At 45.3% G+C, this 25,737-nt stretch overlaps 1 protein-coding gene across 1 annotated transcript in view; it reads right to left on the bottom strand.

Moving 5' to 3' along the window:
- The window catches only part of Gat (sodium- and chloride-dependent GABA transporter), a 259,054-nt gene that overhangs the window by 34,616 nt on the left and 198,701 nt on the right, over nt 1-25,737 (bottom strand). Inside the window, exon 2 of the mRNA XM_084579353.1 lies at nt 15,457-15,588. Coding sequence (XP_084435479.1) covers nt 15,457-15,588 — 132 coding nt within the window. The remainder of the gene's footprint in view (nt 1-15,456; nt 15,589-25,737) is intronic.

Genomic DNA, 25,737 nt, shown 5'->3' with positions numbered 1-25,737 from the left:
ACAACAGTTGCATCTTACCTGTGCTCACCTATGGGTATGAACCGTGAAGCTAACAAAGAGCGTTCTACCTAAGTTGAAGACAGCCCAGAGGGCTATGGAAAGAAAAACGGTAGGGATAACGTTAAGAGATAAGAAACGTGCAGAGTGGGTCAGAGAAATAAATCAAGTCACTGACATTCTAGTGGAAATCAAGAAGAAATGGGCGTGGGCAGGACATGTAGTGCGAAGAGAGGATAACCGAAGGTCGCTTAGGGTAACAAACTAGATTCCAAGGGAAGGAAAGCATAGCAGGGGGCGGCAGAACGTTAGGTGGGCGGATCAGATTAAGAAGTTTTCAGGGGTCAAGTGGATGCAGCTAGCACAGGACCGGGTGAATTGGAGGAATATGGGAGAGGCCTTCGCCTTGCAGTGGGTATAGTCAGGCTGATGATGAAGGTGATGCGTGAGGGAAGATGGCGGTTCAGTGGCGTCTTCTCTGTATCGTCACACGGAGGAAGAAAATGTGTCGTCAAGTTTGCCTTGTCATTTGCAAGCGCACACGCACAGCCTGAACGTGGTGTGTAATGTGTCAGACGTAGTCGCATGTCGTTATGTTGGTTGCGGTCAAACTTGTATCGTGCAAAGCTTCTCGGATGGTGTTGTGTCAGCGCTTCTCTGGAAAGACGTTCCGTCGCGGTAAGTGGCGGCATGCACTGTTCGAACGGCGTCTGAATACATCGCTTTAGAATTTTAACTCGGAAGGTGAGCAAGCGAGCAATTAAAATCCTTTCTGGGCTCGCGTGTCATTCTGCGCAGCCTTCCTCGTGTTAACTTTGCTGCTCGTTTCGGTTATTGTGTCGCATTAACCAGCATTAACTGCATGAATTCGCTCGAGGAGTTGTTACTTACGGGTTGGCGCGTGGAACATAGTTTTACGTGACTTACGTGGCTGCATTGAAAGAATATGTTCAAAAGAAGTGTTGTTGATACATGACTCTACCGAGACGGCGCTGACGTCTCGCGCTTCTGCGAGCCCAGCAGCATGCTGTGAATTCCTCGCTAGCGTTCCTCACTTCTGGTTTCTGTTGCGTTTTATAGCACACTGAGAGAATACACTTGCTCCTCTGGCACCTTAATGCACTTATTATAGTGCTTGTTTAGAACTTTAAATACAGTACACGAGTTCTAAGTGAATCGTCAATATCGAACAGTAATAGAACTGTTCGTTAGTGTATCCAAAAACGTGCAATTTCATTTTATTGCTCTTATTCATGAGGTTACAAATGTGATTTTAATGGCTTGATTCTTGTAACGCCATGAAAGGCTATGCGCAAAAAAGGACAACACAAAATAAGGGAAACGACAAGACAATGCGTACTATACATGGAATCGACCAGTAGCGGCAAAGGCCCAGTTAATGTATGTCTACTCGGTTTCCACTTCAGATGTTGTGCAGTGTGGTACGCATTTTTTTTTAATTGTTTATAATTTTCGTCTTCGGCACGTGAGAAGCCCTTCACTTGCTCAGATTCTCTCTTCTTCGCACTGCATTTTTTAAATGACATGAATATTACACCATTGTATGATTACACATTTTATGTTCAAGTTATACTGAAAACTTCTTGGTTGTTTTGCTCAGAAAGATAGGATTAAGATCCATGGAACTTGCCGCAAATCGTGGTACAAGATTATGTCAAGCATAAAATTAAAATGAGTTATAAATTCATCGCCAGAAGAACTACGTTCCCAGTAAACTCCTAAAATGTTAGAGACAAATCTCAAACATTTTTTTTTTAGTGCGTATGGATAAAGTGACATGCTCACGCAAATCACACAGGAACTTGGGTGGTGATTCAGGCTCTTAATAAATGGGAAATGGCAAGAAAGATTGTCCCCAGTAAGAAGTATTTAGGCTCTACGCTATCAGCCTGACACAAGAGAGTTGCTGACAAGGTTTGCTTTACTAGCACAGCCTCCCCTCGTTGATCTGTCACGACGGAAAACACAGTAAGACGGTGGAAAACTGTCTTCATCGTTTGTGCCGCAGTGTAGATAAGTTTTGGCTAAAACAACGGTGTGGTGATTGCAACGTAATAGCCTCTAGTTGACCGTTTTTAGTAACAATGCCACATGTATTTATATTTAAGATACGCATTTCTTTCTTATCAGGAAGTCTTGTTTAGAATTGTTATAATTACCAATATTTTTTCTAGAGTTTTTTACGTCATGCATTCCAAATGTAAATATTGTTGTCGACACCAAGTTTCTCGTTTATTAGTTGATCTTTCCTTGTGTGTTCCCTTTCCTCCCATAAATCACTGTCTCACAAAAGATTACGCTTCCTAAGCGTGTTTCGCGATTAATCGTTTTGAACAACCTTTAAGTTTGTAATCATTTTGCATGATACTTGCCTTTTCCTCGCAATCTTGAAAATGTATGATCACTGGTCGCAGTTTTGTCGCTCTTGCCATGGCGATGTAATTGGGCTACAGATTTGCATATGATTTTTAACTTGGTAGCAAAAACGTCAGAACTTTACGACGTAGTATAGTTTCAGTTTCTTCTGCTTCTTCTGATACCCAAAAATAATTAAATTTGAGAGTCTGCTTTTATCCTCCAAATCCGAAATTTTCGCTTCTGAGGCTTTAACCGTGCGTTCAAGGTCGTCCACGCGTGCCGTATGTTTCTCCATTTCTGCAAATCGGGCCTCCCAGTTCTCTTCACGTGTTTACATGATAGTTTGTTGTGTACAAAGTGCTGCAACATCCTCAATTTTAATTTATTCTGTGGCGAAGGCAATTTTTAATAAATTCATGTGTGCTGGAACTCTCCAGGTCATAGCCGGGGTTCAACTCGATGTCTCCGCTCAGGAGTAGTAAGTATACGCAGTACACATCATACGCCTATTTAACACCTGCATCAGCATATGTACATTTTCTCACATCTTTTATTATTGTTTACATTCCTGTAACAGTCCCGCAGAGGACTGTTAATATAAATAAATAAATAACAAATGGCAGGAGGCGAGCTCCTGCGTTCGTGGCGTAGTACCGCACTGAATTACCGTTGTACCACATTGTACTGAATAGAGCGGCAAAAGTTCGCGCGAGAGCCTCTAGACCGGCCGTGGCCGTAAGTAGTTAAACAACAGAGTTACAGTTGATTTCCAGGAAAGGAAAGACGCTCCATATCTACCGGACTTTTTCAGTGGACACCTGAACCAGAGTCCAGAGGGAGTCTGCCTGAACCGAGCTGTAACCCGCGGTGGCTGCTCCTGGCCCTACGGGGCTGGGACTGATAGGTCACACTGCCGCTTGCGGCAGGGGCTAGCCTGCCTCCGAAATTTTATCTGTTGTAGCCGTAATTGCACCCACCACCGGTTCGGTGATGGAGGACGGCTGTTGCGACGCGCGTCTTTCTCTCCCTGTTCTCTTTCTTCTCTATTTTCTCTTCTGTTCGCATGAGGTAGCAGAGGGCCCCGCCGGGATGGTGCAGTGGTAAGACGCCCGACTACTGTGCCGGAGTACCCAGGTTCGAACCCGATCGCGGCGGCTGCGTTTCGATGGTGGCCAAACGAAGAGGCGTCCGTGCGCTGTGCGATGTCAGCGCACGTTAAAGATCCCCAGGTGGTCGAAATTATTCCGTAGCCCTTCACTACGGCTTCTCTTTCTCTCTTTCCACTTTCACTCCCGCCTTTCTCCCTTCCCTTACGGCGCGGTTGAGGTGTCCACAGAAAACAAGTGAGACAGTTACCACGCCTTTCCCTTCCTATAAATCCTATAAATCAATCAATCAGCAGCAGAGGTGGCTCAACTACAGAGCCAGTAGCAGGTTCGCCTTTTTTCTTTTCCTTCTTCCTTCAGTCGCAGCAACAACGGAAGGAACGATAGTGGGAATGAAAGTGGAAAGAGAGAAAGAGGTGCTGTAGTGGAGGGCTGCGGAGTAATTGCGACCACCTGGCGATCCTTAACGTGCACTGACATCGTACAGCACACGAACACCTTTCCGCTTCACCCTCACCGAACCCGGTGATTGGGTTCGAACCCGTGTGCTCTGGTAAAGTAGTTGTTGCGACTGTAGGAAGAAGGAAAAGAAAATGCACGGGCCTGCTACTGGCTCAGTAGCTGAGTCATCTCCGCTGCATCGTGCGGACAGAAGAGAAAATAGAGAAGAAAGAAAAAGAAGAGCGAGAGAAAGACGCGCGCCGCAAACAGCCGTCGTCCACCGCCGAAGCGGTACCGAGTGCAATGACAGCCTACAACAGATAAAAATTTGGTGGCAGGCTAGCCTCCGCCGCAAGCGGCGGTGACCTACCTCTCCCAGCCCCGTAGAGCCAGGAGCAGCCACACCTCGCATCAGGGTAAAGTAGTCGGGCGTCTTAACCACTGCCCCACCGCGGCAGGACCCAAACAACGATATTTTTTTACTCGTGCTGGGGAGCGCTTACAGCACCCATTAGCTTTAAACCAACGTAGGGAAAGGATAATTCCCCTTGGAGGCATTTTGGCGTTTAGCGACCGGAAAGTCCGATGTTGCAAGGAGATATATCACGTAGCAACATGGAATGTAAGATCTATGATGCAAGGTAAACTGGATGTCGTCAAGCGAGAAATGGACAGATTGAACATTGATATCTTGTCTATCAGCGAGCTCAAGTGGACCGGAATGGGAGAATTCAGTTCCGGCGACCATTATGTCTTTTATTGTGGGCACGAATCCAGGAGAAGGAATGGGGTCACTCTCATAGTAAACAGAAGAATGGGCAAAGCAGTGCTAGGGTACAACCCCAAAAACGACCGAATGATGTCACTTCGAATCCAAGGTCACCCTTTCAACATAACAGTTATCCAAGTCTATGCACCAATCACTACTGCTGAAGAAGCTGAAGTTGAGAGATTTTATGCTGACCTGCAATGCCTTTTAGACCGCACTCCATCATCAGACGTCCTTTTTCTCATAGGAGACTTGAATGCTAAGGTCGGGAGCGAAGAAATATCCGGAATTACAGGCAAGTTCGGTCTTGGTGAGCCAAATGAAGCTGGGCAGAGGCTAGTAGAGTTCTGTCGAAAAAACAACCCGACCATAGCGAATACTCATTTTCAACACATGGACTTCACCGGACGGCCTGTACAGGAATCAGATCGATTATATTCTTTGCCGGCAGAGATGGAGAAGCGCTATACAAGCAGTAAAAATAAGGCCTGGGGCCGATTGTGGCACCGATCATCAGCTTCTGGTTGCCAAAATTAAGCTTCGATTGAGGAAAACGCAGAAAACTAGAAGGCATTCAGGTATGATATGGATCAAATTCCTTCAGAATATGCTGTGGAAGTGAGGAATCGATTTCAAGAATTAGATCTAGAAGAGAGAGAGAGCGTGAAGAGATGTGCACTGATGTTCGTGATATAATACAAGTAGTTGCTACTAAGGTAGTTCCAAAGCAAAAGAAATGCAAGAAAGCAAACTGGTTATCTGAAGAGGCTTTGCAAATAGCTGAAGAAAGGAGGATGGCAAACGTTATGGGGGAAAAAGAAAGATAAATGGTTCTCAATGCGGATTTTCAGAAAACAGCAAGGAGAGATAAGAATGCCTTCCTGAACATACAGTGCCAAGCAGTTGAGGACAACAGCCAATTAAGGAACACAAGAGCTCTGTATAAGACAATCAAAGATATCAAAGGAAGCTTCTGTGCTAAGCTTGGCGTGATAAAGGACAAACGAGGCAAGGACCTCACTGAAGCCTCAGAGATAATGAAGAGGTGGCAGGAATACACAGAAGAACTGTACAAGAAGGACCCGGATGTGCAAACCCAACATAAGACGGTTGTGATTACTGATCTCGAGCCGGGCATCCTGAAGAGTGAAGTTGAATTGGCCTTAGCCAGCCTTGCTAACAACAAAGCTAGCGGAATTGATGGCATTCCAGCTGAGTTGCTTCAAAACCTCAACCGTGGCGCTGTTAACATTCTGCATACATTATGTCAGAAGATTTGGACAACCCTGCAGTGGCCACCTGATTGGAGGAGGTCAGTTTACATCCCCATTCCAAAGAAAGGCAGTGCCAAAGATTGTTCCAACTACCGCACGATCGCGCTTATTTCGCTTGCTAGCAAGGTGATGTTGAAAATCCTCCAAGGTAGGCTGCAGCAGTATGTGGATCGGGAGCTTGCGGACGTGCAAGCTGGGTTTCGGAAGGGCAGAGGAACTAGAGACCAGATTGCCAACCTTCGGTGGATCATGGAAAAAGCAAGAGAGTTCAAGAAACCCAGCTACTTCTGCTTTATTGATTATGCGAAAGCGTTTGACTGCGTAGATCACAGCAGATTGTGGCAAGCTCTCCAAGAGATAGGAGTTCCAATTCACCTCATCTGTCTCCTCAGAAACCTGTATAAAGGACAAAACGCAACAGTCAGAACTGAGCATGGTCTTATTGATTGATTTCCGATTGAGAAAGGAGTGAGGCAAGGCTGCATACCGTCGCCCTGTCTATTTAACCTATATGCAGAGTGCATCATCAGGAAGGCCGGTCTGGACGAGTATCCGCCTCGCATTCGGGAGGTACGGGGTTCGATCCCCAGTACCGCCGGGTACCCACCGGTTTCCAATGGGTACAAGATTTCCCCCGGCCTGGTGCTCGGCTCTTCTGGGGTGAAATGCTTGGGAAAAAGGGGCCATGAACCAAACATGTTGGTTCAAGAAAAAAAAAAAGGGCCACATAATGGGCTGTTGCCGCGCAAGGCGGACTTATTGTTGTCCGATGGCGGAACGAATCACTGCCACATCGGCGCAACTATTTGGGCCGTGACCCCTTTTCCCAAGCATTTCACCCCAGAAGAGCCGAGCACCAGGCCGGGGGAAAGCTTGTACCCATTTAAAAACCGGTGGGTACCCGGCGGCACCAGGGATCGAACCCGGTACCTCCCGAATGCGAGGCGGATGCTCTACCACAAGGCCACCGCTTCGCTTCAGCTGGAGTGAAATTGCTGGAAAACGTATCAACAACCTTAGATATGCGGATGATACCACTTTAATGGCAGAAAGTGAAGTGGAACTCAAGAGACTTCTGATGCGCGTACAAGAAGAGAGTGAGAAGTTTGGGCTTAAACTGAACATAAAACGACAACGATCATGGCGTCTTGCCCTATCAAGTCCTGGAGCATCAAGGGACAAGAAGTGGAAGCTGTGACAGATTTTCTCTTCTTGGGCTCCAAGATTACCTCGGAAGGAGACTGTAGCCATGAAATTAGGAGACGCCTGCTTCTGGGAAAGAGAGCAATGGTTAGCCTTGACCGCCTAGTAAAGAGCAGAGACATTAGTCTGCCAACCAAGATCCGTATAACTCGTGCTATGGTCTTTCCAGTTGTGATGTATGGATGCGAGAGTTGGACTGTGAAAAAGGCTGACCGCCGAAGAATTGACGGGTTTGAATTGTGGCGCTGGCGAAGATTCTTGAGAGTTCCTTGGACTGCCAGAAGATCAAATCAGTAGATATTGTTGACCATAAACCCTGACTGCTCATTGGAGGTTTAAATTCTAAAGTTAAAGCTCAGCTACTTTGGTCATCTGATGAGAAGAAAGGAGTCGCTGGAGAAAGATTTGATGTTGGGAAAGGTTGAAGGTCGCCGGAGAAGGGGTAGGCAGCGAACGCGATGGTTAGATGGCATCCTCGAGGCGCTGCAGATGAAGTTATGTGATGTTACGAAGATAGTGAGAGACCGGAAAGCGTGGCGTGACATGGTCTATAGGGTCACGAAGAGTCGGACACGACTGAACGACTGAACGGAACGGATGCCTTAATGGTATGGAAGACTGCAGACCGCGCCGTAATATTAAAAATTAAAGAGCACTGCAGAACCTACAGTGGAGTAATGTGAAAGCACGGTTGCTGCTGTTGGTGGCTTCTGGCTGCTATTCACTTGTTGTTTGCCCATTTTAGTCTTTGGTGCTTTCAAATTGCGCACCAATCCCTTCCTATGACCTTTTTCGGCTCTACTTCCGGTTGCGTGACATCACATCTTCTACCTCACATTAATTCACTTCTTGTTTACCCCTTTTAGAGCTTTCGTACTTTCGAATTGCGCGCCAATCCCTTCCTATGCCCTTTTTTCGGCTCTACTTCCAGTTGCATGACGTCACATCCTTGACGTCATATCCACTATGACACCCGTTTCTCTCTTTCCGCTTTCATTCCCACCTTCCTCTCTTCCCTTACGGCGCGGTTCAGGTCGGCGGCTGCGTTTCGATGGAGGCGAAACGAAGAGGCGTCCGTGTGCTGTGCGATGTCAGCGCACGTTAAAGATCCCCAGGTGGTCGAAATTACTCCGTAGCCCTCCACTACGGCTCCTCTTTCTCTCTTTCCACTTTCACTCCCTCCTTCCTCCCTTCCCTTGCGGCGCGGTTGAGGTGTCCACAGAAAACAAGTGAGACAGGTACCGCGCCTTTCCCTTCCTATAAACCAATCAGTCCACGTAACAAGTGTGGCAGATACTGCTCCTTTCGTTTCCTGTGAACCAGTTATTCTAATTAATTACCTAATTAACTTATTGGCGTAATTATTTTTTCCGCAGGAACATTACGTCACTATCGATTGACGCCACTCATTAATCTCTACCACTTCTCAATTACCCGCAACTGCTGCGGACACGATTTTGCGGACGCGGTTGCGGACACGGTCTGCGGACAGAAATCTGTGAACATAGCGAAGTAACGCTTTCGCGTTAATAATAATTGGTTGCAAGAAAGGAAGGAAGGTGTGGTATGTTTCACACTGTCCGTGGACAATTGACCGGGGCCGTAAGGGAAGGGATGAAGGTGGGAATGAACGCGTCAACAGAAATAGTTGCCATAGTGGAGGCTACGCAGTAATTTCGATAACATGAGGATCTTTAAATAATAATAATAATAATAATAATAATAATAATAATAATAATAATAATAATAATAATAATAATAATAATAATAATAATAATAATAATAATAATAATAATAATAATAATAATAATAATAATAAATATTATTATTATTATCATTATTAGTCACACTTATGCCGTGGACACCGGAACCTGCATCATGGGTTCTTCCGTTTCGCCGCATCGAGTCATGAGGCACGAAGCGCCAATACGGAGGGCATCTGGTGATGCTGATAGGAGTGTGACCAGAGATTCGCCGCGTACATCTTCTTACTGATTCGAACGTATTAAAAGCTTTATTGTTTCTAGAGTACTCTTGTTTTTGGAACTAAAACCACGATTTTAATCCTGTGCCTAACATTATGTCTATCTACAAACGACAATACCTCTGATTTACTTTTGCTGTCATCAACAAATGAAACTGATATCGCTAACGTCACCCTGCTCCAAGATGCTTGAGCACGTCATAGCCAACTTCATTAGACATGTCCTGAAGGATAACAATGTACTTTCACCTGCGCAGCATGGTTTTCGAAAAGGGTTTTCTATAGTGACACAATTAACAACTGTACTCCATTCCCTTGTTAGAATTGTAGACAAATCCATTCAGGTGGACGTTATTTTTTTAGACATCAGGAAAGCAGTTGACCTTGTTTCACACTCTAAGCTTATAGAAAACTTAAAATGATTCACGTTCCTTCTTATTATTAACTGGGTTGCTGCGTACGTCACTGATAGTAAATAGTTTGTTAATATCGATAACTTTCTATTCCCATGAATTTCCAGTTACTTCCGGAGTCCCTCAGGGCAGTGTGTTAGGACCGCTGTTGTTTTTAATATATATATATGTCATTGTGAGTGTAATTATTGAACCCGTCCAAATCAGATTGTTTGCAAACGATTGCGCGCTGTTCAGGGAAGCGTACAGCGAGGATGACCATGCAGGTAACTCTAAATAATAATTTTCAAAATATTCTTTCCTGGTGTAACTGTTGGGATATGCAATTGAACGCTAACAAAACAATGTATAAACAATTAATCAAGAAACTGAATAACCTTTGTCTTCCCTATGCCTTCGGAACAGAACCATTAACCGAAGTGAGGTAGAATGTATATCTTGGCGTCCCGCTAAGAAATAGTTTAAACTGAAACACTCATAAAACTAACGTATGTGACACAGCCTTCCGGAAACTTTGCTTTCTCCGACATATATTGAAGTACGCCCAGCCAAAACTAAACCTTTTAGCTCGTACATCATTAATAAGTCCAAACCTAGAATACAGATACTTATACCAAAACTAAAATTGACGCCCTCGAAATAATCCAGCGTAAGGCGGTAAGGTTTATTTTTACAAAATAATTTACAAATGATTCCCCGACACCACTAATGATACAACATGGAATACCTACACTGAAAATGAGAAGAAACATTCAGAGCCTAAAATTTATGTTCCTTTTTAATAATAACCTTCTAACCTTCTTGCTCTCACTCCTGACACGTACATAACGCCAGTTACGGCACGACGAACACGGCATCGACCCGATGACTCTTAAACGCCATACAGCTCCAGAACTAACGTTTTTAATATTCTTTTTTTCCACGCACGATAACAGATTGGAACATTTACCTCTGCCTCTTCTAACAAGCGTTGACTCAACTGAAAGCTTGAATTGCAGATCTCAAATGTTTTCTTTGTCAGATTTTTGTTGGCCAAATTGGCCTTTTTACTTTTTTTTTTGTCGCTTTATTTACTTGCGCTTTTCTCTTCGTGGCTTTTCGCTGCATGTTTGCCACTTCATTTTTAGGTATTTCATTACTTGGCTTGCTTCTGCTTGCTTATATGTTTTGTTTTCGCAGGTTAAGAATTCGGTTTTCGCTTCGTTTAACACTTGTTGCATTTATTTTTTATTGCCTTAAGGACAAGTTTTTGAAATTATTATTTGCTATTTTCAGTCCGTACTGATGTTATTTGTATGTCCCTCCTGCTTGGCCCGTAAAGACCTGCAGTATTGAATAAATGAAAAGATAAAAAATTGATAACAATAAGATATTGTGTTAACAACGCCTGGAGTGAAATACAAAAATATTTTAAACCTGCACTAATGAAAAAGGTTATATAACAGGTATACAGCGCTAGTTGCACTCGCAAGCGATAAGAACTGGTAAGGTGCGCCAAACAAGACTGTCTCTGATGCTAGTTTGAATTCTGCGAATGTGCACTGCACGACTAGGTTAGGTGCAGGTAATCGCACATATTAATCACTCTTAAAAATGCTGAGAACAATCAACGCTAACAGAAGCAGTTGGAATAAACATAGGCCATGATGTCTCGTTATAACGAATTTCAAAGTATTACGATCTGTCGATGTCCACTCAAAGTAGTTTAGTGAAGAAGTATGTTGCTCTGTTTAGCCTGAGGTCTGCGTTCTCGACGGGTTGAACACACAAGGCCACTGGGGATTTCAAGGGCCAAAATGCCGCAGCCGTCAGGCTTCCCACTATATTCAGGCCATTGTTGCGTAAGATGGGCAACAGAGTCAGCAAGCAGGAGAGAGCCACCATTCGATACTAAGTTCAACTCGATGTTGCGCCCGATCTGGCCAAATAGGCTGGCCTATGAGCTTAGCCAAGACGCAGGTTATTTCATCTTACCGGTGTTCTCGCCCACCTGCAGGCCATCACGACTGTGCAAGCGGGCGGTGAATGTAGACACTACCTAATTCAGCAATCAGCACGTCCCCTGTTACGGTAGGTCGGTTTGCGTCCAGATCGTAGCAGCGTTTTCGGCTGATAGATAAGCCTTGACGAGATAGGGCAGAGCGTATTCGGTCCGTGTAATCGAGTGATAGCGGGAAACTTGCGTGTTGGTGATGGACATATGAGAGAAGTGTAGGTGCTGCCCCGAGTTTAAGGAAGCCATAGTCATCGGCAAAGGCTCGAGAGAGACCTCTCATCGGCAAGACTACACTGGAAAGAGACCTTGGAAGGCTGTTCCCGCTTACAAAATCAGACATTGACCCTGCGTAAACAAGCACTGAGTCGTACATTCACATAATGAGGCATTCGTTTTTTGTTTTGTTTTCCACGTGATCATCGCGGCTTCTCTTTTGTTTTGCTTTGTTTCTTGTTGTTTTGAATAAATGTCCCGTAGTTTTCTACTGTCTCACGTACCGCGCATTTATGTGAGCTTTTGTTAGGCGTGTAGCTATGAGCAGACTCGCATTCTCAGCTGTGGCATTTTGTTTCTAAAGTAAAGTATGGCTGAGGTCTAACCCTACTAAGCTTATGTTTAAACATAAACAGACATGGTTTTGGAGCGATTTAACTGTTGATACTATGGAGTAGATGATGCCGTCAACTACAAGGAACACGTGATGATGTATCTGCCGTCAAAGGTCAAGTGGTGGTACTCTATAGGCGGTACCATGGTAAAGCTATATAGCTGCAATGTGACCTCTGGCTCGTTGAAGGTCAAACGACTTGTCAGGTTGAACCTGGCTACTAATAGCGTAGTGATACTTTTGCTCCAAAAATAACGCGCTCAACTTCTTTGCTTGTTTCCTCGCGTCATGCCCCTAATCGCTCAAGGACTAAGCACCTGATTAGTCGATGACTCGTGACTGCGTCGAGAGCGCACTACAGATGCGCGAGAGAGGCTTTCTGCTATTTTCCGGCCTACGTTTCGTTTCAAAATGTGGCACATGCCTGCGCGAGCAGTGCAGAAAAGTGCGGAAAGCTGCTTTGACCGGACGTATCACTGGCCACCTCAAGCGCTCCGTGTCTTCTTCGCAGACGCGTATCTTAGGGCGCGGTCAGGTGTTCACAAAAAAATTTGGCATATGCCACGCCTTTCCTTTCCTATAAACAGATTTAAAATTTTTGCTAACAGCAAAATGTGTAAAAGAACTTGCGGAATGAAAAGGCGGTGTTTAAGATCCAATCGTGTCTACTTTGAAGGCGAATCTCGAGCGTTCTCCTAATTCAAGCCGTCAAACCGCGTACAAACCCTACGTTTTATTATCTAAGATCGTTCGTAGGAAACCTTACTATATACCTTGGTTTACCCATGCTTAAACGCAACCACTTCTTTAGTTCTCTGTTATATGCAGGGACGGCGCCTAAAGAAGCCTGAACAAGGACATATCGGCAGATCGGCCACCACTGGCTAGCAAACTGGCCGCGGGTTCTCTGGAGGTTACGCAACATTACTGATTGGCCTGTTTAGATGGAAGCGAAACGCATAAGCCATCCATATAATGCGCGATGACAGTGAATATCGTCAGCTGTATATTGATTTATAGGAAATGAAATGCATAGTCCTTGTTACACTTCTCCGTGAACACATGATTGATTTATAGGAAGAGAAAGTCGCGGTAACTGTCTCACTTGTTTTCTGTGGACACCGCAACCGCGCCGTAAGGGAAGGGATGAAGGTGGGAGTGAAAGTGGAAAGCGAGAAAGAGGAGTCATAGTGGAGGGCTACGGAGTAATTTCGACCACCTGGGGATCTTCAACAGGCGCTGACATCGCACAGCACTTAAAACCCCTTGATACATTGAAAGTTACGCCAACGATTGAACTTTGCCGCCGCCGCGCTACCTCCTCGCCTCCTCCTCGCCCCTTGCGCGCCCCTTCGCTGAAGGCCGGCTCTCCGCCCGATTCCCTGAGCGACGATCGGTCTCCCTGCCGTTGCCATTGAAAACCGACGCGCGTCCGGCGTTTTCCTTGTGTTTTCTTTTTCCTTCGCGCCACTTTTCTCCTAGTCTCGGCGAGCGAATATTGCGCGCTGTGCTTTTATTGCAGCGTGCAAGCTCTATGCCGTGCTGTTGCGCGTACAACTGCAGCAAGCGGCCTGAAGATGGTTATGCGGTATTCATGATATCTCAAGGCAAGCGTGACGGCTTGCGCACGAGTCAATGGATCCACAAGATTAGTCGAAAGACGTTTATTCCTAGAAACAACAGAGTTGTTTGCGACGTCGGGTGCCTTTCTCACTCCCCGTAATAACGCGTCACCTGACGCTGCGTTTTTTATTCCTGCTTGCTCCTCAATATTTTTGCGGCGGCAGCATGTTCATTGTATAAATAAAAGGTTGTCCTCTGCAGCATGCTGAATATTCTGCGAGGCTCCAAGGCTCCATCATTTAACACGCTTCGACTTCTGTACAGTCAGAAACAGGGCGCTATAATCTGCTTTTTGCTGTCAGAAATAACTGGAAAATTACAGTCTCTCGATTGCATTTGTCGCGATTATGCTAGGATCCCTGGCCTCCTTCACTAAAAATCAAAATTCGGGCTTGTAGAGAAGCTAGCCTTTCCAGCTTTTACTTGTAGTGTGCGTCGGTTACTCGGGAGCAATTAATGCTGGCCCTGAAAAACTCTTTGGCAAGTAAACCCGAGGTATTGCGGGTAATCTGCACTAGTTAGGTCGTACGGCATTTCTTTTTCAATTCTTGAATGTGTCTTGCCATGCTTCGACGCACGCGTGGGCTAAAAAATATGCGTTCGTTTTATCAGGGATACGGCCAATGTGCAGGAGGTGTTCATATGATCACACACGCTTCACTTTGACCATGACTACTAGGCGTTGGCAGGTTACCTTCGCTTTGAAAGCTCAGGGTGCTGATGTTTCACTGCGTCAGTGTTTCCAGCCCAGCAAGGTCGATTTCCAAAGGATCTGTCCGTCGAAGCCTCACCTAGGCTAGCTTAACAACCATTGCTAAGGTAAACAGTTTATTTTAGTTCGCTTATACTTTGTGTATGATCCCTTAATTAGTTACTCAGTTCATTTAAGCCCAACACGCTATCATGATTACCATAATCAGACATAATAAGGGCTATTATGTTACCCTAATTACGCCCAATTGGCCAAATAGTTATGATAGGTTTAATAAAGCTATGTTGAGAGCAACATAATTAGGCTTAAGTTAAAATTATAAAATGAGTATCTGAATAAATTCAAACATTAGTGTGTGGGGCAACGTAACGTAATTAACATTTACAAATATAATTGCCTTAGCTTAGGAAATGTAGGCTGATTGTTGAACCCGTGCATGGAGAACTATAGAGAAAAATAGAGGTCACCCTTGACAAGCATGGACTATGGTTACAGATGCGTAGCAATGCTTAAACAGTGTTGCCGCAAGAATTAACCTGAGCGTAGTTAAACGACTGGTACTTTTCTCGTTTCTGTAAGTTTGGAAGCAATCTGAGTGAATCACGCGCAAAAACCGAAAGGAGACGGTTCCCCGGTATTTTCTTTTCTTCGGTCCTGTCAACTAAAAGGGAATGAATCAGTCATATAAGATATCTTATTACGTCCGTCTTCTCCATTCTACTCCTGCTAATCGCTTTCTTTCGTGGGAATTCAGAAACACAGCTTTAGAACCTAGCTCGCTGACTTCTCATTAGCCCATGATGGTACTACACGAAGGAGGCATCTCTACCGAATTAAGCGTCTCTTCAATTCCAACGCCGGTACACCAGCGCGCTCGCGCACTGTAATAAGGAACAACGTCAATCCGCACTCCTGTAGGTGTCCAAGAGAAACCAGAGAAGTGGGCGCATACCTTTGAAGATGGGGCATATCTTCCAGACTCCCAAGCCGCCAATGCATAGAAATTGGCCGAGCGATGTCTCCAGGAAGAAGGTGGGGATGCCCGCCAGGAAAAGCGTCAGCAGGTACGGTACCAGGAACGCCCCTGCACACATCGAAGCGCTTAATTACAACCGGGTCCCGAAACAGCCAACTAGTAACCGCTGACAGTCCAGTTACGAACGAATTTATTTACCGGTCGATGCGCTTATCTCCACACCTGCATTTGCAAATTGTTCTTGAAGAAACGTAGTGCAAAATGTTTAATATCACCTTCCACTTATTAGCTAAAACTGCTCGTGCAAAGTAGCGAGCTCTGCTTTCGAAACTTAGCGGTTGACACAAGATGAGGGCGCAAGATGAAAATGGCTTATAAGTCTTTTGTCACTCGTCGTCGTTAACTTCAAAAGCAGCCCAATATATTTTTCGTTTGAAAAGTTTGCCTGTGGGAACACTACACTAGAGCGTTTTACCCCCTGCACTATCGTTCACATATTTTGTTTCCGTACATCGCCACGATTATAAGCCATCACAAACTTGAAAATTTGCATACAGCCTCCCTCATGCCAGCTGCCCGATTTCAAAACATGGGCCTTAAGCAACGTTGGCGAAGTGGTGGCCACGCGATAGGGTTAAAAGCAAACTTCCAAGTTAGCGGTTCAAGATTCCCCTAAAATAAATTGGCTCCTCGGTCGTCCTCCCCCTGTGGCGTGCTTCGCATCTGGTATGATCGCAGAGGAGGCGCGTTGATCATAGCAGAGTTGATACCGGTGTTGGCCGGTAGCAATGCTCAGAAAGGCAGCACTAACCACTGACCCAAATATTGGAGTGCTTTGACAGTGTATTGGTCATATGTATGACCGCACATTGTCAGACAACTCGTGGACATAGAAATGTGTGCCCCTCTTAAAATAGGAAAGTGAACAGCTCCAGCCCTTGGATTTCGCGCGAAATCACTCAGCTAAAACGTCACGTTGAACGATTGTCACGTGCTCGTGCGCAGAAAGGGCACAGCTGCAAGTTCTTCGAGATGAGTTGCGAAAAAGGTTCGATTGTCACGATAACAGCATTTTAACATTTTCCTTATACTAGCAGCCCCAAAACGTTCTGTAGTCACCTAACAGATTTTCTGGCACAGCATTGATATTACCAACCATTGTATGATACGTTTTAACGACCACTCTTACAGAGTATTTCTGCGCAAAAGAGATACGATTGTCGAATTGAGTGCTACACTGAAAATTTACATTTACCTGACGCCACCATACAGGAGGACGGAATGTTTTTAACACTGCTCCATCTCGATAGAAACCCGTCATCCGGACAGGCCAACGTTCGAAACTGCTTCATTGACATATAGGCTAAAATGTACGCAAAAATCAGTATCTTCAGCCCAAGTCAAAATACGAGTGAAGTTCTTAAGTTCTTCTTAATACAGCGAAGGTTGTACCAATTCACAGATCTGGTGATAAGTATTCGGCAGTAAATTATACGCATATTTCTCTGTTGCGCACTACCAGTAAGAATATTGAGTCCTTCAATTTTAAACACGTGAGTTCATTTTTGGAAAGGGAGAACTTTCTGGTGGGCAGGCCGCATGGCTTTCAGCGTGGACTTAGGACAGCGACGCAACTTCTTCATATTGCGAACGAATTGTTCCTGACGCTAGAAAAAGGCGGACAAGTAACTTTTGGTCGCGTGCCTCATCCGATTTAAGTGACAGAAGTTAGGACTCTCTTGCACAATAACCAACTTGTAGTGTGCCCTCACTCTTATCTTTATATTCGTCATCCAACATGTCTAGATTGCAAAATCCGTTTCCCAAGCAACTTCAGCACCTACTGGAGTGCCTTGTGACTGCATGGCCAACCGCAGCACTGATGCAATCGAATACCAAGCCGTACAAACAACTACCTAACTGCGCAACTAATGCAACAAAACTGCAATGCAACAAATGCAACAAAACTGGCGTCACGTGCCTTAGATGACTTTAAATGTCATAAAATGCACTCAAATAACAGTAATGCGCAGAAAAAAAAAAGCATTTCCCTACGCATTCAATGTCGCCAATAGACAAATCGCCCGAGTTGGCCAATTGAAACATCTAAATATACATATTCACTCCACATTAAGCAGGAACTCGCATATTAAAAACATCGTCTCTGCAGCATCTAAACGACACTGTTTGCTCGGATATCACTTGAAGTACTGCAACATCAAAATAATATTACTAGTTACCTCACACGCCCGTTAAGTGATTACGACGATGTAGTTTGTGATTCACAGGAAAACGTAAGGTGACTGATAAAGTGCTCAGAAAAAAATGCGCTTCGCTTTGTTCCATGGTTGGAAAAACCTCCCAAAAGACTAGGGATCAGAAAGGCAGGCACAGAACGAGGGCTGACAGGACGACCGACCGTTTTTCTCCCGGTAAGTATTATTTGTGCGCTGTCTTTTTCCAACTGTGAGCCTATACAAACTCGCCCTAGTGAATAATCTACTAACTAGTTTTGTTTATAAGGTTTATGGTAAGCAGGTCTCCGTATCAGGTCTCAATAAACGGTCTGGTCATTGCACACTCGAACCACGGCGAAAGTTGCAGCGCCTCAAAATGGTATTCAGCATCGTTAACAAGCAGACAAAATTAATTTTTCTGACATGCATGTAATTTTACAAGGCACGATTACTTTTTTCGAGAATGCAGATTTGCTAATAAATGTTTATTAGCTTTGTTCTTAGTAATTTTGATGGTGTCTTCTAGTTCATAGCTCGTTTTGCTGTCGTGTAGGACAATGATTTGTAACAAATGCGACTTTTGTTGCACTCTAAGCAATCGTTCATTAACGGCCAAAAGTTTGCCGGCAGTATTAAACGAGTAAATATATAACCGATGGTTTGTGCTGCGTACCCTGTTTTGAGGTGACATTTGGTATCGAGGGAAAAGTTAAGAGTATCGACAAGGTGAATTTTTCGCACGATTTCTTTTCGTTTATTATTTTTACATTATTTAATTTTTATTTGCCATTTATTTTTGTCTATATACTCCTTGTTCATGATGTTCGTTTTCGGAATTTTACTTGCCAGCAACTAACTCAAGGAGACCTCTCCACGCGTCCACGCAACAAGGACACTTACTTAATTGTCGACTTCCTCGCTTGAGACGACAAACTAAAGAGTTACTGCAACTGACATTCTAAGCGACAGAGTGCGCCCTCGCGCTAGCCAACGACGCATTCCAAGGTTGCTGGGCGAGTTGTTCGTGATACATATGCAGGAGTTCGTGACACCGCTCGCAACCTTCTGTCCGGAACTGCAGTATAGCTAACTAAATGAAAGCGCCTTTCCACTGCGCGGAGAAGGCAAATATCTCCAGCGCATCCCGTAACGAAACTTTCAGCATCGCACAGATTGAGATTGGCGCTGTCATTGGAGTGGCCTGCTCAGTAAATAGTGCTGTGCGCTCGGAAAATAACAGAGCGTCACTGCAGTGAGCTACCCCGAATGGTGCACTCTCAATGACAGCGGAGGGGCGCACAATGAGCGAGGCTTAGTTTACGAGACGGGTAGTAAAATAGCACGCTTTCGGATCGCCGAAGTCAAATACAGCCCTCTCAACTCTGTTGCTTGCGATCCCGTGCAATAGAGTACGGAATCTCGCTCGGCAGCGACAAATAGATCGAAGCCGTGCCAAAGGACTTCGAGGCTGATTGCTGTATAAGCGAAGTACGCATGATGCACATGATGCCCCGCTGTGGTTGTGCAGATGTCCGGGCACTCGACTACTGTGCCCAAGGATGTGGGATCGAATCCCGAACGCCACGACCGATTTTTGATACAGGCGAAAAGCAAGGCGCCCGTGTGCTGTGCGATGTCAGTGCAAGTTAGAGAACAATAAATGGTCGAAATTTCCGGAGCCTTCCACTATGGCGTCTTCCATAGCCTGAGTCGATTTTGCGCGTTAAACCCTATAAACCAAGCAAAATATATGCAACTTTATGTTTATCTTGCAACAGTAAAAACAAAATTGTATCTAACCGTCATCGGAACTGATAGTGGAGCTTTTCCCTATGCTGCAAAAGACAGCACCAGAAAACGTCCAAAGCATGCCTGAGCACCCTTACGCAAGTCTGCCACGCCTCCTCTTTTCCGTGGAGGTATGGCCATCAGTGGCAGTGCTAGGCTCAAAATATCAGGCACTATGTACGTAATTTCAGCGAGAATCAGATAAATGATAAAATACCAGCCCCTGGCTTCCTCTATGACTTGTTCCGCGTCAAGTAACCGGTATAATGAGGCTTAATTTCCTGGTGAGATCCACAACACTTTAGGCGGGCGCCTCTTTCTGGTAACGGTAATGCCATGTAACGAAAATTCCAAAATCATGTACAGTACTCACGGATTGAAATAGGACACTCGGAGCGCGTGGCCGTCGCTGCATGCAAGGCACTGTGGTAAACAACAGGCCGGCTTATTGGCGACCGGAAGGAGCAGTTCTGCTTTTTAGATGTTCTCCCCCTCGCGCTATACCACAATGCAGCACCTTGGTTCCATGAGCATCCACGGGCGGCGCTGGATGCAGCGACGGCCACTCGCTCCGAGTGTCCTACTTCAATCCGTGAGTACTGTACACAATGCGATCCGACAATCACTGGAGGGAAATAAGATATCGGTTACGTTGAATCTCATACAAAGAAGGGAAAACAAGAATTGCAAAACGTTCGCTACCGCATGCTGTTTCTTTTTGTACGTGCTTTCTGCTTGCATACGAGTTCCGAGCAAACTTTGACCGCGAAATGCGCTCGTTTCAAGAACGAATTCCAAGTCCAGAAGCAAACTTCCAAGAGCCGCGTACGATGCTCGGCGCCAGAAACATTACGCACAGACGACCATCGAGCGCCACCATCCAATATGCTTTTTTTTTTATTTCGGTATTCACATCCTGCTGAAATGTGAACTGGTAGCGAAATCGTGCCCAAAGTGTGCAGCATATATTTTTTTGCTTCTTGATGACATTATCGATTTCTACTATGTATGCAAATTGGTAACAAATTTATCTAGTTTTTCAACCTGAGACGCAAATTTTCGCTGCCGCTGCACTGCATACAGCAGTCCTCGTTTATGTGTTGCCGAGAGACCCCCGGGCGCCAGGTTGAAGCTGGAGCTGATGCTCTGTTAGCACTAGACCTTCTGGCAACAGGTGGCCGCGTCCGAGTGCGCGCAGAGAACCTGGGGTTTGGAATGAGCTCCTCACTTTTTTTATTGCGATAGCAATACTGCGCCAGGTTTCGAACCATCACATGGTGCCGGCGGAGGCCACGCTTGACCTTGAACAGCCGAGGAGGAGCATAAGAAGAAGAAGAAGAAGAAGAAGACTGGTAACGTACGCTCTCGGGTCATACTCTTAAAGGATGAGCCTAAATATCCCCAAAAATGTAGTACCTTACACTCATAGGGCGTGATAGGGGAATAATGTAGCAGGCAAAAGAAGCTTCCGCCGTCGCTTTCGCAGTTCGACTAGGGTTAACCAGAGATAATCCACAACTACTTTCATTTCCTTTACGAATTGCGTCGGTGGAAGCGAAGTTTAGTTCTGTTCGTGAACTGTGCGAGTTCAATGTTTTCTTTTTTTGTCAGAAGATTATGACGCTCACTCTTCTTCTTATTCCCATAAAAGCTTTTCCAAAAAACTAGGACCAGGCACATCAGTGAAGCAGGAACCAATAAAAAAAAGAGCCCTAAATCAGTGCCAATTAATTTGCACCAACTAGGGCAGAATTCTCTCGAAAAGATGTTCAGCGGTGGGATCCCGAAAGAGAAATACCCCATGAAAACATGTCCGACTGAAATACGAGAGTGTAGTCGATTTCGCGCAGACGAAGTTTGACAAACGGACTTATAACATCATTAAAATTAGTTTAATTACATTTCAAATAAGTAGACACGGTACCAGGATACATCTTCTGCAATAATTTAAAAAACAAACGTTTCGATGAATATCATTTTTGGGAAGGCACCGGTCAAGATGATGGAGCACCTTTCATAAATATACATAGGAAATGAACTTAACACCGCTTCAGCTATTATCTGTATATCTGTGAAATGAACCCTTGCTTACGTTTCCGCACAATTATAATTGTTCACAGAAACGACTCCACAATGATGGGAATGCAACGAGAGTAGAAGATGCAGAAAGTTGTAGAAGGCAACGTTTGTGGCAGCATTGTAAATATTGAAGAATGTGGCGCAAAGCTTATAGGTTATTTATACCTCCAAGGTATGATGAAATAAAGTAGCCGATACGAAGAGATGCCACCAGCATTTGGTGCAAAATTTCTGAGTTTCCGACATGAGCAAGAGTTCACTTGCGCTCAGAACGCAGAACATTTTGACGATTCACTGTGAAGAACAAGAGAAAATATTCTAACTGCCATAAACAGACTTTCGTATGGTTATGGCTGACTCTACAGAAGAAAAAAGAACAGCATTTTCCCGACATCTGAGGCAGTCTGTGTTTGCTTCCAATGCTTTTGACCCTTATAAAATCTCCAGCAGCCCAAAAGTCGAGTATGTTGCTAAATACAATTTTCTATCCGAACTATTATTAAATTATCAGGCGGGTCAAAATTTTCTTCTTCCTATGTCAATAACAGCCAGCAGTGACTCTCCAATGCGGTAGTTCTGAATCGGATAAGGACGCAGGCTCCATTCCCACCGCGGCAGCCGTCTTCTGTGGCGGCGAAAAGCAATGCGCCCCGTGTGCTGTGCGATGTCAGTGCACGTTAAAGAGCCCCAGGTGCTCGAACTTTCCGGAGCCCCTCATAGCTTGGGTCCTTTTGGGACGTCAAACATTGAGCCAAACAAAACCATGCCCTGAACGAATTTGAGAACCAAGTCTAGAAAACTGCGAACAATTCATATTTTTTTAAACCGTGCGTAACCCCCACTTGTAATGCCATTATAATCAGCTCCTACTGCAATAATGATTTCATATAGATTTGTAATAAGTGTCCTCAGGGCGCTGACAGTATATTTAAAGTGGGATTATTGCGTGAAAAAAAAAAAAAGAACTCTTCCAGGTTGCGCCAGAACCTTTCAACAGGTTCAGTGCAAGGCCCGACCTCGTTGAGCCAACGAGTAGGCAAACAGTTTAGATTGTGAAAATAAATCAATCGTGAGCGCACAGTGTTCAAATACTGCGGCGAGCCAAGGCAGAAAGCAGCTATAAGGCAACCTGCACACTGAACATGGGCGCAGCCGGTGTTGGAGGCGTCTCCAACGCCCTTCAGCCTACAGAGCACCAAGAGGCCTTAAGCCCTCATCTGAGCTATCTCAATTTTGAACACCTCTTCCGAGTTTAGCGGTCGGGATTTCTCTGTCCCAACTCTCGCCGTGATCTATCGCGGGGGCGGGACATCCCAAGAGGCCTGCTTGGCGCCACGTCGACTATCCTTTGAGGGGGAAAACGTTTTTATCCGAAGGCCGATAACGGAGGCCATTATTCTTTCCCGATCAAGCGTCCCGATGGAGAGACACTTCTCTTCGCCAACTCAGCTTCGGCCAGGCACATTGGGTGAAAAGAAAAAGGAAGCTTTCCGACATTTTGTCGATGTCTGAGACGTTATCGTGACTGCCCTCGAATAGGCTTGCCTTCCCCCACCGAGTTTCTTCCATCACTCGAGCTGGCATCCAGCCACCTTTCTTGCCCCTCGGTGTTACTTCAGCTTCTGGTCAGTAGTGCTGTGCCCTTTTGGCGCTCGTATCGTCCTACTTTTCCGAACGCCGGTGCAGTGTGGTTGGCTTCCACGTACAGATGCGAACATAATATTATGGGGCATGCTCCTGGTGTTTAAAATTTTATCAAGCGCTTTATAGAGCAGATAACATGGATACATTGATCGTCAGCGGCATGTACTAACTTATCTACAAGGTTGTTGGCTAGGTTATGTATGACAGAAAGTTTGAGCTTCGAGGCCTTGTATTGTTATGGTCGGGACTGCACCTCGTCCATCTGGCTGCGGAGATGACTGAACGCATCTCAAAAACTTTATTGTAGACAATAACGAAGTCAGAAACGATGGAACCTACGTGTGAGTGCTCCTTGAAATCTTCACAAAAGGTGTGCACCAGCGAATACATAAGACGCGTACACAAGAAGAAAGACACAGTCTCTATAGACTTCAGCTGCGCTTAATTGTTCACAACATTCAAGGCACATAAGGCTGATCAAACCTGTCATCACCCCGCCGGGGTGGCGCAGTGGTTACGGCGCTCGACTACTGTTCCCAAGGATGCGGGATCGAATCCCGGCCTCGGCGGCCGCTTTTCGATGGAGGCGAAAAGCAAGGCGCCCGTGTGCTGTGCGATGTCAGTGCACGTTAAAGAACCCCAGGTGGTCGAAATTTCTGGAGTCCTCCACTACGGCGTCTCTCATAGCCTGAGTCGCTTTGGAAAGTTAAACCCCACAAACCAAACCAAACCTGCCATCGATATGCATGTCATGTGAGTATAGTTGGAGACGCAAATGCAACGGATGCTTTGCGCGGCAATTGTATGCTTCAGTTAAAAGCATATCAAAGTCCAGGGCCGCCCGAGTGTAGCGTCTATTTTCCGTAGTTTGTACCCACGGGTACCTCCCATTTGTTGCCCCTATGTGGGCCAGGTGCTCTATTCTATGACTGCTGACTTCAGAGTTAGCTTCAGTTAAAAAGAGAAATGAGGCAAAGCATTTATTTATTTGGATAATAAACGACTGATATGCGAATCTCAAGGGCGTGCTGAATATTATGTGGAGGAAATTATGAGCATTACTTATTTCTATTCAAGAACATTGAGATTTATGCAAGTATTGGTTGCACCTCCGACAGACCGGCAGTACCTTATTTAAGAGTGAAATAAGACTTGTTACGTTGTATCTCTTTGAATCTTTACTGGAAGCTTGCCTAGTGTGAGAAGGGCAGATGTTGCACATAAGCTTACAGTCATTTGTCATTTTTGCAGTGATATAAAGAATTTTGGGTATGTTGCACATGTCGCCTCCTAGAAATTTAAACAGAAGATAAATGAAACAAGTGAAATGCCAAAATTCGTATAGGATTAAAAAATGAAAGAAATGCAAAACGATAAGCCTGTATACGGGGCTGGAACTGCGATTTATGGTTGCATGTCTTGTATATTTATTAATTGTTATTGTAACTTATTGTTTTCTTAAAGCTGAAACTAGATTACTCATATTTAAACACGGTATTATTTATTAACCGCTTGTCGTTCATTGCTCATTTTCTCTCGCAACTCATTAGGCAGAAATTATGAACACCCCTCCGTCCACGTACATTGTGACTCGTCGTCAAGTAAGGTGGCAAGAAAATAGTTCACACACTTTCGGAACCGTACTGGCAGGACTACTCAGATATCCAGATACAGCTCTCTGGGCTGAAATCATGACCTTTATCCAAACTCTGAGCAGTCCGTCGGAGCCTATGATAACGACAGAAACTATGCCTGCCATAATTACAAAAGCGTATTCACTATATTGCCACCGACAGTTATCTTTTTCCGCCGTGCCAGGAGGAAGTTTTGTCCAAGAGAAATCAGGGGTGCCGTACCATGAAACCACGTGGGTACTCAAAGAACACGGTGCCCGACGGCGGAACAGACAGCGTGTATACAAACAGCTTGCACTCCAGCCGCGTTAATTTCTCTCTGCAGCGCTTAAAACCCAGGCGCGCAACTGCGCTTATTAGGGCGGAGTCTGCGTAACCGCGGAAAGCGGTACCGCACAGCGGCGCTGCGGTGCAGCACCTGCGACGCTCGCAGGCAGCGGAGCGCCTTTTTTTGTCCCCACGTCACCGCGAGCGCGGTCGCAAGAAGTAGCGACGGTGGCGCGCTCCCTTATAAAGGGCCGCTTAGAAGGGCATCCACTAATTGCGGTCATCCATCGCCGAAATTAATTAGGCGTCCCCATCCCCCCCACAGAGCAATGGCACTTAATAGCGCTAATTATCAAAGCAGCCCGACAGGGCGTGCCTATCGCGCTCTCACGCTCTGCTGCGGCCTATCGAGAGCGCGCGTGGCTCAGGGGTCGGCGTCGGCACCAACTGCGCATTCTCGAGGGACCGCGAGCAATGACGGAGCTGGGACCATTTAAACAAGCATTTAAACGACCTTTTACCTGTTTTTATTTGCGCTTGATATAGACTGTCCATAGCCGACTACTCGCGTTTGGCTCAGCTAGAGAGAGACATGGTTTGAGCGAGAG

Source organism: Amblyomma maculatum, chromosome 9 (genome assembly GCF_055883805.1).
Source record: "Amblyomma maculatum isolate TAMU_Amacu chromosome 9, ASM5588380v1, whole genome shotgun sequence".
NCBI lineage: Eukaryota > Metazoa > Arthropoda > Arachnida > Ixodida > Ixodidae > Amblyomma > Amblyomma maculatum.
Note: the sequence above shows the minus strand (reverse complement) of the source record. Positions and strands in the feature narration are given on the sequence as shown.